At 43.7% G+C, this 14,197-nt stretch overlaps 1 protein-coding gene across 2 annotated transcripts in view; it reads left to right on the forward strand.

The window, feature by feature from the left end:
* Positions 1 to 14,197, forward strand: part of ITPR1 (inositol 1,4,5-trisphosphate receptor type 1) — a 167,338-nt gene that overhangs the window by 135,479 nt on the left and 17,662 nt on the right. For both annotated transcript variants that reach the window (XM_059823204.1, XM_059823205.1), the window contains 8 exons: positions 239 to 361; positions 4,073 to 4,248; positions 5,509 to 5,673; positions 7,307 to 7,502; positions 8,889 to 8,981; positions 10,669 to 10,808; positions 12,146 to 12,311; positions 13,089 to 13,249. In XM_059823204.1, coding sequence (XP_059679187.1) covers positions 239 to 361; positions 4,073 to 4,248; positions 5,509 to 5,673; positions 7,307 to 7,502; positions 8,889 to 8,981; positions 10,669 to 10,808; positions 12,146 to 12,311; positions 13,089 to 13,249 — 1,220 coding nt within the window. The remainder of the gene's footprint in view (positions 1 to 238; positions 362 to 4,072; positions 4,249 to 5,508; positions 5,674 to 7,306; positions 7,503 to 8,888; positions 8,982 to 10,668; positions 10,809 to 12,145; positions 12,312 to 13,088; positions 13,250 to 14,197) is intronic.

Here is a 14,197-nt window from a genome sequence, read left to right on the forward strand (position 1 = left end):
TACTTTTCTTTTTAACGTGAGTCCTTTGCCTTAAAGCGCTCTCTAGGAAACTGGAAGTACCCCACAGATGAAGAGTAATGAAATAAACTTCAGAATAAGCCGTGAATATTATTACTGTTGATGCTGTGCTTTTGGGCAAACTGAAAATGAACTAAGTTTTGGTGGAGATTAATTTTTTTATATAGACCTCTTGTTTTTTAAATGCACCATTAAAAAGAATTATTTTTCTCTTTTGCAGCTCAACCTTTCCTATACTGGTGTGCTCGCAACATGTCCTTCTGGAGCAGTATTTCCTTTAACCTGGCTGTCCTTATGAACCTGCTCGTAGCATTTTTCTATCCATTCAAAGGAATTCGAGGAGGTACCAATATTTAACATACAAAAATATGTGAACAAATAAGGTATAATGAGCCAAATCCTGCCCCCCACTTGTGTCTGTGCATCCCTGTTTGCTTCAGTGGGGACAGGAGAACAGAAATTGGCTTTTTTCAGTTGCCTTGATTTAAATTGCGCTGTTCTCTGACTTAATTTTTCTTGAGGCATTTGTAAGGAAAATGTAGAGCCATGCTTTTTCCTAGGGGAAAGAATTATCACAGGCAGACATCCACCTTTAATTACTTGACTGTTCTACTTCATTTTAAAGTTCTGTAACTAAGTATTGCACTAAAAATAGGAGAAATGTTAATTTGTTGTTTTCCTTGAGCTTGCATTTTGGTAATGTCATTTTCCATAAAACTTCTGTGGTTACGTAGCGCTTCAGGAGGCCTCTGAGCGTTGGGGTTGGGTGAGTGAGATTACCCTGCGTTGGCAGGTGAGGCGTACGGGAGCGACGTGACCTGCCTCGTGCCATTAGAAATCGATGGAGGACACAGAGAAAGAGCCCATCTCCCCTCTGTTACTGTCTCTCCCAGGACTCCCTTATCCCTGCGAGCCCTTAGAGCAGAGCTTGCCCTAGGAGCGAGGAGGAGTGTGCCAGCCGTGTCCCCTGGCTCAGGAGCAACCTGCTGCTCCCCGGTTCCTTGCCGTCAGCGGGCAGCAGCTGGGCTTGCTATCATTTCTAACATAACGTGGGGGTTAACATGTGCGGTTCACGTGGGATTGCACAATCTTGCTGTGCTAGGTCTCATGGAAGGCGCTTTTGATCCAAACAGTGGGTTTGTGCAACAGTGGTGGTTCTTAGAGCCAATTCAGTAAATACTCCCAGTGGAGTCCTGATGAGATTCAGCTGCTCTTCCTTAGATCCAGCCTCTCCTGAGAGACGCACCCCAGGGCAGGTCAAGGGGTGGCGTCATGTCAGCAAGAATTGGGAAATCTGGAGACAAATTCTCGTGAATGCCTCTATCGTGTTTATCGCTTGCAAAGCTGGAGTAAAGGACATGTCTAGGTAGGAGCTTTCTCCACATCCACGTCAACTGGAGTAAAGAAGGACCCCGGCAGTAAAACCTCCTCCTGGAGGTGGAGAGTGATGTTCAGGCCTTTGCTTCCCCTTCTTTGAGATTCGTGATGCAACAGGGCCAGCGAGATGCTTATCTTTTCCTGTTCAACTTCCCTCTGCATCCTTCTTGCATTCGTTGCTATCTACAGAACCCAAAGGCAAGGCAGCTCAAAGACAGCAGTAGCCTGAACATAAGAGCTCTGTGTGTGCGGCGTAAAAGCCACTTCACCCTTTTTGCAGCTCACCAGTTAATTTAGACTGAGGAGAGCCGTAGTTTTGTGCAAGTGGTGTTTGACAGCAGCTTATGGTGGCGGTGGGGTAGAGGCAGTGGGCATGGAAAACTTGCATTTAGGCATTCTGTGTCCTGATAAAGCCTGTGAGAAGGTACAGGGTATTTTAGACCAAAATCCGGTGTTCCTGAGAGGGGGGAAGAGTGTAGTCACCTTCTGCAACACCAGGCTGTGGTTTCGGCTGCTGTCCCTCTGCGTCGCGCCCTGTGACAGCAGACCGTGGGGCTACCGGATCCCATTCTGGCCAGCAGTTGCTTGGAAGGCTTTAACAAGCACGAAGAGCAACTGAATTTTCTGTCTCTAGTTTCAAAGGTCACAAGTTAAAATTTAAAAGTTTGTATTTATGGCTGCTAGGAAAGCTGGTAATTAAACAAGTTCGTTGAGATTACAAGTTGCAAGACTAGGGGGGGATCATTTGGTGTTTTGAAGATGCCCTACCCTACATATTTGAAATACTTTATTTATCAGGTAACAGTTTGATAAGATCTCTTCCTCTACTAGTTACAATCAAAACCGAAAAATAAATAAATACATGTGTATTTTATATTTAGCATTAGAAAAACAAAGATTCTTCAAAACAGGCCGTTTGGGGGAAGTTGTCAGTGTCTTGAATTGCTCAGACACAATGAACTGAGCAGCTGATTAGGATCTGACTGTAGCAGCTGTAAAACTTCTGACCTGAGGAGCAGAAACAAAACTGGATGCCCGGAATTCGATACTGGAATGGTGAGAACTCCAGAGACAGGGAGAGCGTCCCCCCGGTTGCACGTTTCTCCTGCCCGCAGTCGTGCCACAGACTCCACGTGCTCGCAGCAAGGCTTTGACGTTAGGTTGGGTGCCAGACAGTTGATGTCAAGTGACCGCCGCCTTGCTAAGCTTCATTTGCCGAGGGCAAAGACTCTGCTCCCAGCCTCTCGCCGTCCCCAGGAAGGAGAGACGAGCCTGTGCCCAGAGCCCCGCTCTTCCCTGCGGGTACTCACCTGACCCGGGTCCCACTAAGGTCTTTTTACGTCACGGCGTTGCGCTCCTCGTGCTGATGAGCAGCCTGTGGTGTCGGGCCTTTCCAAGGGAGGTGTTAGAGGCAACAGTTGAGGACTTCATTAACTCTAGTTATTTTTGCAGACCTGCTGGGAACCGCTGAAACTTGTGAAAGCAAATCTATCCCTGTGCCGTGGATGGCTTTGTAATAGCTGGGATGTTCAGACACCTGTGCAGGTGCAGGCAGGATCCATCAGGATCTGCCTCTCACAGCAATTCCCAAGTCATTCCTAAATGTGCTTCTGCACGTTTTTTTTCTCTCTCCCCTCTCTGTGCTTTTTATCATTCCCACTCGGGTGACTCTGATTCAAGCTCTGCACCTTTCGCTGTTTGACAGCTCAAGTAGCAGTGGCTGCGTTGCTCTGGGATCCCAAACTCCCTTCAGACAGCAGAAACATCTGTTCAACTTTACGCTTATTAAGTTTTAATTTCCATCTATCCTCTGCTGTCTTTATTAATCTACAGTGATTTGGAACAAAATTAAATGGCTGCTCATGGTAGTCAGATGAGAGTAATATTTCCTAAGCCTTCTGAGTTTGGGCGGGGGGGAGGAAAAAGCCCTCGGTGAAAATCTTGCCAATAACACAACAGTCCTCTGAGTACGTTCTTGCAGGAGGGCTGCAGAGTGCCATGAAATCTCGGGGGCCTTGCCTTTTTTGTCTGTTGAGGTACCACTTGCTTGAAGAAAAGCATTTTGGTTTTGTCAGTTTTAAGAAAAAGATGTCTTTTATATTCTGCATAAACCCAGGGTAAACGGTATTTTCAGCTGAGTATTTTTTATGGCTCTTTCAGAGAAGTGTATTTTTAGCAACACAGGCTGATGTTATGTAAGCAGACAGTCTCATGGGACAGTCTGAATAGAACCAGAAATAGCAAGAGATGACAAAAACTGGTACGAGGTTTTTGACCAAAAGCATAATAGGAGAATCTGCTGTGGATCTGGACCTGGAGGAGTGTGTTGTCTGTCCTCACCTACCCGTTCAATGCCTCTACAGAACGCATTAGCAAAAAGCCTCTCCTCTTCAGCATTCAAGGCGTATAAGTAATGAACATGAAATGAAGAATCCTATAATACTGGTGCTTATCATTTACATAATGCTTTAGTAACAAGTTTGTAATTAAAATCTGCTGAAGGCATTGGGCTCAGATGTTCCATTTAGTGCTTTGAAATCAGTAACGTCCAAATGCGAGGCTTAATGATACTCCACCAAAGATAAGATAAAATGGCATTTATTTGGGTATTTTGGTTTTGTTTTGTTTGGTTATACAAAGTATTGAAATGGGTTTTGTTTTTTCTGCTTCGCCCTAGGTACACTGGAGCCCCACTTGTCAGGCTTGCTGTGGACAGCTATGCTGATATCTCTGGCCATCGTTATAGCCCTCCCAAAGCCCCACGGCATCCGAGCCTTAATCGCTTCCACAATATTACGACTAATATTCTCCGTTGGTTTACAACCTACTTTATTTCTTCTGGGTGCATTCAATGTAAGTGTGGAGTGGGCTTTTTTGAAGTACTCTTGCATCTTATGTAAGGGTTTCCTACCTGCTCGTGAAGACGTCAGGCAAAAATAGCTTGGGACATAGTGGTGGAACTGGTGGGAGGAGTAATTCCCTCTTTGGACTCTTTCTAGCAGAAGTGCTTTGCTGCTGTTCATTTAATCCTGGTTCCCCAGGCTGGAGACCTCTAAGGCTTCGCTCAGTTTTGCCACAGTCTAGAAACAGCTCCCACTCCACCCATAAAGTACGCGGTTATTCGCTCAAACCTGTCTCCCATGCAGTGACTAAGCTACAGTATATTGGGGGTTGTGTAAGATTCACTAAGCAGTGCATTTCCCAAATGTCTGTCTGCAGTCTACCTGCCAGCCAAAAGCTGACACTAAGCAGTTTTGCTACAGTGATGTGTGGACTGAGCATGTAAGCTGAGCCACCAGAGCACTTCATTAACGCTCAAACCCGGATACTTGTGGTCTCTTGGGGCAAGTAAGCCAAAAGGGTTTCTCTCTGACTGAGTCAGCAGGAGCTGTGCAAAGATGCGTCTTCTCAAAGTCCTTGTCTTTATTCCAAAGTGCCCAGCTTTCAAGTGCATCATTTAATAGCGCTCCTTGTCTTCAAAATACGCCAGCGAGTGCCGTGTACTACGGAGTCAGGGTTGCATTGTGAGGGTGGTGGTGGGTGGGTGGTGGTAATTGCAGCATTTAGCAGGTTCCAGGTAAGTTGCAGGCAGCTTTCCTTCTGGCGTTGACGCTGGTGCTACACAGGAGGATCACTGGGTGCGTGATCCAAGAGTGAATTTTTGAGGGAAAGCTTGCTTATTAGCAAGGAATAGGGGGTATTTCGGAAACGTTAAGGGTTGCTGTAGGCTGGAGAGTTATTTGACGGCAGAAAGTGCCATGCTTAGAACAGGGTGGGGTTTTAAGGAAGGTTCACATCTCACACCAGGGACTGTTTTCACTTTCTTCTTTAAATCTTAGTCTTGATGCCCTTCGACAACAAGCTGGAGACAGGAGTCAGTGCACACGTTTTATTAGACGTGTGCGGTTTTAGTTTTGGCTCACTGTCTCAGCTGTGCACAAAATGCAACAGAAAGCAGGTTTCAACTGACGTGTAAAACGCTGTTGTGTAACAGCCAGTTCAGCGCGGTTATTGATATCATCATGGAGCCAAGTTATCTCCAGCTTTGAAAAACTGCCTTTTTTTCCTTGAAAGCCCCACGTTGTAACTAATTCATGGTTAATCTTCCCTTAGGTTTGTAATAAAATCATTTTTCTGATGAGCTTTGTGGGTAACTGTGGAACCTTCACTAGAGGATACAAGGCAATGATCATGGATGTAGAGTTTCTTTATCATCTGCTGTACCTTCTGATTTGCGCTCTGGGGCTCTTCGTACATGAATTCTTTTATAGTTTGTTGGTAGGTATCCACTTCACCCTCAGAATGTTGTTCTGTCTGCGTGTTTGTAAAGTCCTGTCTTGGGCATATCTAGATGTGCCATACACACTTGCTTTCTGTTTTGCTACTGGGAAACTGTTGTACAGGCACTCTTTTGGGAACTACACGCGGGAGAGTTTGCTTGGGAGAAGTTACGGTGGGAGGCTACGGGGCTCCTGCCACATCTCCTCCTCCCGATTTGTACGGACAAGTGGAGACTTTTTTGTTCTTCTCAAGTGTATTATACAAGACGTGTTCAAAGTTAAATTTAGGTAAATGTGCATGCAGTTGCAATGAAGGTTTTTAGCATTTCTCTCTGTGTTACTCCTCGACTTCGAAGGTACAGGTTTTCTAGGTTACATGTATTGCTTGCGACCCTGCTCTGACTTCGAAGATAAAATAATTTAAAATGTCGTGACTCCAAGTAATATCAATACCTGGTGAAGGTTTACGGCTTCTTAAGGTCATATAAGCTCTTAGATGAGGAAAAAAAAAATCATTGAAAAATCTAGTCATAGAAATGTTAGCTGAACAGTAGGCGCTTCTGGAGTTACCATGCTAGGAGTAAGCGGCACACAGTCTTTAAGATGCTTTACTCTGTTATTGTCAGTAACTATAACATCATGTCCATGCTTTTTGAGCAGTTGGTTAACTTTGGAGTGTCTCCTTAGCTGTAGCTAGACTCCAGACCTCGCACGACTGACAGGGATGCCTGGCATACGTGGTTTTTCATCTTGCACAGCACAATACTTAGAAGAATAAGCACTGAAGGAGTGTATCTAGTGTTGGTGGAGAAAATGTGTCACTTTTAAAGCAAACCTTAAATGCTATTCAGAACACTCTATTTTTGTCCCTTTGTCGGATGCTTGCTACACCCTCTAGAAACTGAATTGGTTATTTTCTGTATTCATGTAGGTCCAATTTAACAAATACCTGTCCTCTCACTGTCAACCAGCATAGCCAGCAACCTGCCCGGGCTGTGCTGGCGAATGGTCACAGACCCAGAGGAGTGAAAAATGAAGAAAACATCTGTAAAGAAATTTAAAAAAGGAATTTGGGCAAAAAATACTGCGCACTTAATTATACACTCAATAAACTAAGACTTAAAGAAAATAGCTAATTGCATTTTGAAATGAGCTATTTTGAGTTTGTGATGAGGCAGACAGTACTAAAAAAAGATACAACAGTATGTGTTAGCAGCTTTATGTTTAAAGCACGCGCTGTATATCTAGCACTTAAGCAAGAATACCTGCCCTCACACCAGGTAGGGGCTTCTTCCCCAGCTGCCGCTCAGGACTGGAGTCCGTCAAGTGCAGATGAAGAGGAGGGTACAGCTGCCTCTGTTCTTCATGTTCCAAAGCGCGCGGCATGAGACTGGTACAGTGGGGGTGAGGGAACCCCATCTTCCTCACCTTCTGCTGTATTTTTCTTTGCCAATACATTAAATTTCAGATAACTATAAAAAGGCCAAAAAAAAGTACTTTAGATGCTTTTTAAAACATCAGATTGATATTGTTAACATGCTGCCCCAGGTGATGCCAACATGTAGCATGCCGCCAGTGGCACTGGCAGTACATGTGAGAAACAGCCTTTGCTTTTGTTCGTTGTCCCCCAGCTCTTTGACTTGGTGTACCGAGAAGAGACCTTGCTGAACGTCATCAAGAGCGTCACTCGCAATGGACGTTCCATCATCCTGACTGCTGTTCTCGCTCTCATTTTGGTCTACCTGTTCTCCATCGTGGGGTACCTCTTCTTCAAAGATGACTTCATCCTGGAAGTGGACAAGCTCCCTAACGAAACGTTACTGCCAGGTTGGTACCGGCGACTCATCTCCGGCGACTCAAACCGGCGACGGTTTGTGTTGAAGAAAGTAATGGGCTTTTGTTCCCCAGGGCGTGCTGAGTGTCTTCCGCCTTTTGCAAGACATACCAATTACCTCACCGGTTTGACAATTTCTTTCTTACAAAGGACACTGTTTAAATAGGAAATAAAATGAAAAAAAAACCCAAACTGATTGGGGCAAATGGATACCCCAGTATTCTTACAAAACACTGCAATCTGCTGCAGCATAAAGAGGGATGGGGAGGAGGAACCCCTGGAGATAGCACTTGGGCTCTTCTGCACACGGTTGAGCTTTCTCTTCTCACTGTTTGCTAAAACAGTTGAGATTATCTAATTGAGATACACCTACTCCCTCCCCCAGTTTAATTACAAGCAGACTTTAGGTAGGCCATCACCGAGAAGGCTCTGCACTGGGAGAATTCAGTTCTGCCTCGATTCGCCAGATATTGAATGCTTATATTGGCTTTTAATGGCGGGGTTTAGTTTCAACATAACAAAAATTAATATTTTATCTGAAAAAACAGACTGACTGGAAACGAAGGGCATCAAAGAGATGCTCCTGTGAAGCAGAGGTTTATCTCTCTAACTCTGGTTTGCTCATGGCTTTGATAGACTGTATTAACCTCCCTCAAATACTTGCTACGGTTTAAATTCCGCAGTAGACTTCTCTGTGCTGACCTTACGTTGCTTATTGTAAGGTGAAATTTGGGCGTGTTTTCCCCACCCTGCAGCATCAAGCAACTAACTCAGTGGGTGGGAAGCACAGAAATGAAATTTGTTAGAGCAGAGGTTTGGGTTTTGCCTTGGTTTTTTCCTCTGACACTTGAGCTATTCAGACAAGTATTATTTGATGTTCCCACTATTTTTTCTAATTTTACTGCCAACCCTGTGAGAGACCCAAACCTCACTGACCCTATTATTTCACGTTTCCGTGCAGCTGGCGAAATGCCGAAGATGTCTTACTACGTGGCAGTAGCTTTGTTTTGATACTTGCAAGGCATTGAAAAGCAAGTTTTCAAGGCACCTTGGAAATCCACTGTGCACTAGAACATGGTATTTTTGGAACAATTTCAATTACTCTCTCAGCTTTGGAGCTGATGGAAAATAAATGCACAATGTTGGTCTTTAATTCATAGAAATAAGAATTTTATTTTTGAATTTAAAGTCATTGAATGTGTAAATCAGAAAGTACCGTGCCCTTCTAAACTCCAGGATAATATGCCATCCTAAATCTGCCTAGCAATTGCACACTCAGTACGATGGGGTACCTTAATATCCGAGAAGCAATCTTGCAAAACATACAAAACGTTAAACTATCCATTTGATTAATCACCTTCTGTTTTTAGATCGCACAGAAGCAGGTGAGACCATGACCGGAGAGTTTCTCTATTCAGATGTATGCAAAGCAGGTAGCAGTGAAAACTGTTCTTCAATCATTCCTTCAGACCGTAAGTATCTGCTGTTGAATTCATAACTCACACCCTCAGTTGTCACACTTTCTAGTTAAGCACCTTAAACTAAAAAAGAAAAATAATTTCTTAAAAAATCCTTTGTAATAAACTTGGGAACAAAGCTATCATGAGACTATCTAACTTGAAAAGGGATTAAATTAGGCCAACAGCATACATGCCATTTGTTACATGAAGTGATGAAACTAGAGAAACTTAGAACTAAACCATACTTTGATCAAACAGTCATATTCTTTAATTTGCTACCCTGTCCACTTGAGAAGGAAGTGATGCAGTTTACCTCTTTGCAAAGTTTATTATTTTAAAACAAAGCTTATTATTTTAAATGTGATCTCAGAGGATAATACACTGTGAAATATGGAGCAGAACATTGTTTATTGTCAGCATTATTCTATCTAGCTAACTAAGGAAACTGTTTTTCATATCATGGCAGGAAGTAGTCAATGGATTAAGTAGACAGGGTAGGTTTGGGGGGTTTTGAGATCAAAGAAGTGCATGTGAGATATTACTTGTAGCATAATCGCCAGCCTCAGATTGGGTATTGAAATGTTGCAGGTTTATTTTCTAGCAAATGTAGTTTACTTATCGGAGATTTATGATGCTGGCTGTGAGAGCCAGACAGAACATCACTATTTCTCTTAGAAGTGGAGCTCTTATATGGTCAAATGTTTCAAAGGTCTATAATGGCCACAAGCCCACACTCACAAGAGGAGATGGCTCTGTTTTGCTCAAGTGTCCTCCCTGATATGCTAAGCTTCCACACCGCTACAAGAATAGCTGCTTTATTCAGCTCTAGGAGGAGTGTACTGCTTTGCCTTCATACGCTCTGGTTGCAGAAAGGAAAACTCCAGAGATGTTTTTATATCATAAATAATCAACCTGATATCAGGGTCTTATGTGGCCAGGGATATTAATGATGCCCAACTCTTTGGCCATTTCTCTACCATCTTGCGTTTTGGATATTTCTGCGTTGCACGGGGCTTTGGGCCTTTCTAAGGTTATCTGTGGGGAGGTGGGATCCGCTCATGAGCGTTTTTATGACGAAATGAAAGTCATGAGACTTTCAGTGGGTACAGGGAGAGTATACGAGATTAGGTAATTAATTCTAACAGTTCTGCAACTGAAACAGTGAAGTAGGAGGCTTCAGCCAGATGAAGAGAGGGTCAAAAAAAGTGTGTTGCTTTTTTAGTAAAATGCTGTTTCCATAAGCAGTGATATTTTAGCCATTTGAAAAAGACAAGTCGAAGTTGCCATTTTGAGTGCAGCCCAAAGGCTGTGCAATCTGTTAGGCACCAAGGGAGAGTGTAAGAGGCAACACTTTGTCCTCTGAGCTGTCAAAAAGCTACGATTCTGTATAAACAGGCATCTGGTGACTGAGCGGTGCATGCTAACAGAAATGGAAAGAGAGCTGTAACCAAGTCAAAGATAGCAGCTCAAGCACAAAAGAAAGCTCTGCCTGTGGGGAGAGGAGGGCAGGCTGGAGCCAGAGCAGAGACCCGCTCCGATGGCCGGCTCTTTGCAAGGGCTGCGGAGGTTTGCAACGCTGGCTGGAAATGGGGCAGTTTGCGCAAGGGGGAGGGAGAGCATAACCGGGAGAGAATGGAGAGAATTATTTAAAACTGATCTTCTTGCCTTTGAAACGTGTCTTTGCTTGCTGTGTTAATAGAACTGATTGCTGAAGAAATGGAGGAAGAGAATAAAGAGCATACGTGCGAGACGTTACTGATGTGCATTGTTACTGTACTGAGTCACGGGCTCAGGAGTGGGGGTGGAGTAGGTGATGTGCTCAGGAAACCATCCAAAGAGGTAAATTATCACTGAATGGGGGCGGAAGAGTGATAACCATGTAGGGCTGGGGCTCTAGTTCTGCTGGGGAAAATGTGTATACGCTCCCTTTCAACAGATGTAGGATACAGTGCGACTGGAAGGGACCACGCTTTCTCTCTGTGTAATACAGTTAAATCTCTGTAGGATCAGGTTAAACAGCAGCCAGTTCAAACAAGCGTCTACCCATCCTTTTTTTAGGGCTTTTATAGCTTGAGGGCTGTCCAGAATGGGGCCCGAAAGAGCAGAAATGGTGTAGCCAACAGCCAGTGCTTTGGGAGTTCAGGGTCTGAAGACATAAGATAAGTACAAGCTAGTGAAAGAGTGAGGTAGCAGAATGGAAATGCAGCGGTAGCTGATACCATGCTAGTGGCGTGAGTTTCTGTGGAGAGCATCCCTAGGGAAAGGTGAGATGTGTAAAACAGGGAATGGATCCAAGGACAGGGACCAAGACGGGCTGGAGCTGCGAAGGAAGGAAGGGTGTTGTTTGGAGCCGTCATCAGAGAGCGAGGAGCAGTCAAAGCAGCAGGAATTTTTCATGATTCCCAGAGCTGCCTGCGTAACTGCCTTTTTAGCTGTTTGTGCCCATTTGAGTCTCAGGCTGTCCCCACTCTGGTCAGTCCCCAAAACCACGTTAGGGAGCAAAGGAGCAGTCTTGGTCAGAGTGAATGCTTTTCTGTATCGTCTGCAATTTCAAAGTGTTTTCTAACAGCCTTATTTTCATCTTATGATGGTTTAAAAGTTACATAATTCTTAATGAAAGTTTGGCACCCAACTGGCAGGATGATTCTGAAAAACGGGGGTGGTTGTTAGGGTATTCAGGCCTGCAATAAATATGAAATGGGTGCTGGGAAGTCCAACTTAAAGTCCACATACATGGCTGTTAGCATAAATGAAATGAATCCTATTAAATTCCAGTAAAAGACTTCATAGTCAACACTGATACTATATCGCTATATAAGCAGATTAATATTAAGGATATAATTTGGATGGGCTCGCAGGGCGGGGGTGAGGAGAGAACAAATTTCAGCGTGTGTGAGAGAGAAGAGGCCAGACTGGGACACAGTGAGCAGAAAGAGCTGCTCTCTAGAGACTGCATACTGCTAGCTGACTAATTTGGCTTTTCTGTCAGTAATCTTGCATTTTAGTTTCACTTAACGTTTTGAGTTGCAAGTTATCGCTGGAGAGCATCAGAAATGGAGAGTCTAAAGGGAAGGGTTGTGGGGCAGCCTACTCTGTTGCTGGACCGAGGAGGGCATGGTAAGGGTTAAGATGTGCACGTACTTGGGTTGCTAATTATTAAAATATCTATCTTGCAGGAGCCTCTCTTTGCTGCTAGAGTGATATATGATCTGTTATTCTTCTTCATGGTCATCATTATTGTCCTTAACCTGATTTTTGGTGTGATCATTGACACTTTTGCTGATTTAAGGAGTGAAAAACAGAAGAAAGAAGAGATTTTAAAAACGACTTGCTTTATTTGTGGTAAGTGTAGAAACACCCTTTAAGAAGAAGGAGTTACTCTGTCAAAGTCAGAGGTAGCTGCAAACTAGCAGGAAACAGGAGTCTTGAACTACTGGCTGTTCCTACCTTGCATTCCTCAGCTAGTTGGTATTCGCGGGTACCACGTGCGTAGGAGCTTGGCAGCAGCAAGAGATGGGGAGCGTGTGCTCAGTATACCCTTTTTTCCTCAAATCCTTAGTTTCTGTTTCTCCTGTGCTTCAAAGAATAGTTTCCTATTGGAATGGGAGAGATTTTTATAAACAGTCGTTTTTTCCAAGGCTGCAGAGTGTTGAGTAGTGCCTGTGAAAGTTTTTCCCATCAGCAGATTGGGAATTAAGCTGCCGAGCCTTTGAGGCCGGTGCGGTTAAAGGAGATGGTCGTGCAGAAGTTGCGTAACACACAGACTGGCAGAAGTAACCTTTGGAAGTTTGCTGCAAAGCAAATGTTGCATTTGGTATCATTTCGCCTAAAAATAGGAGATGGGTTATGAAATCCAACAAAGTGAAGACACTTTCTTTACCCAAAAGTTTTCTGTTATGTATAAGAAGTGTGAGCAGTACTTGTTATGCTGCCTTTCCTCTTCTCACTGCATTGTGGCCATTTGTTAGAGAGTTTATCCCCGTTATTCAGTGTTCGTTTGAGAATGATTGCGACTGTTAAGAAGTGCAGCAGACTGTAGAAACACGTTTTGTTTTTAGAGCTCGTTTCCTTTGTACCAGTTCGTAAATGCTAAGGGTTCTGTATGTGTCACTCTTGCAGGTTTGGAAAGAGATAAGTTTGATAACAAGACAGTCACGTTTGAAGAGCACATTAAAGAAGAGCACAATATGTGGCATTATTTGTGCTTTATTGTGTTAGTGAAAGTAAAAGATTCAACAGAATACACGGGACCAGAAAGTTACGTGGCAGAAATGATCAAGGTGAGTTTGGAGTTTTGCCTTTTTGTTTTTTTCTCGATTAGACCAACCTACTGGCGTGTTTGGTAAATACAGTACTCTGCATTTTATTTATTTTGTAAGCAAAAACCTGGAGTAAGACTTTCTCTACAATAAGAGGCTTAATCCAACAACTTTCTTTTAGAAGCATCTTCTAAATGTAATATACTTACGATGTACTTGGCAATGTAACTCGATAAAAGACACGGCGTTGATGGCAGCACGTTGCAGCGTGCTGCAGATGGCCGGTGCAGGCAGGGGCACTCCTGGGAGCCGCCGTGTGCTGCAGCACCGCAGTCACACGGAGATTTGCGTCTGCGTACCTGCAGCTTCTCAGCCTCTAAAACGCTCCGCTGCGTCCGCCGAAGTAGGTGGCAGTGAGCGGTGACAGCTAGGTAGTCTCTGTGGTTTTAGATCGGGTGAAGAGAAGCTATTCTGTTTCGAAAAGTTCAGTTTAAGGGAGAATATTTTCAAGCTGGTGGAAGTGTCTGAAGTGTAACAAACAGGTTATAACCTGTCCCAGTGTAAATATCTTAAACTGACTTGTAGGATTTGTTGTCATGTGATTTTAGCTTATTATTGTAAAAACCTAAAATTAATATCTACTCAATTGTAAGGCCTTTTAATGAGAGAATTAAAAGCCTTGTCTCTGCCAAGCTGCAGGTTCAAAGCTTCTGGACTTAGATCCTAAACCCCAATTACTAATTTGTGTGTCTTCTGGATGGTTAGCAAAAGCTGCTTCTGATTTGTAAAATTTCAATTAGTTACTTCTTTATTTGCCTTCAGATGACTAGATAGCAGAAGACTTGTCTTACTTGTCTCTAGCTTTTGTGCTACGGAGGTACGACCCACCTTCAAGCGGGCGATTTGTCGTGGCCTGGTCAGCATGTAAATCCCACCAACATCTCTCAGAGGTTAAACATGTTACTTCGG

Source organism: Gavia stellata, chromosome 12 (assembly GCF_030936135.1).
Source record: "Gavia stellata isolate bGavSte3 chromosome 12, bGavSte3.hap2, whole genome shotgun sequence".
Classification (NCBI taxonomy): domain Eukaryota; kingdom Metazoa; phylum Chordata; class Aves; order Gaviiformes; family Gaviidae; genus Gavia; species Gavia stellata.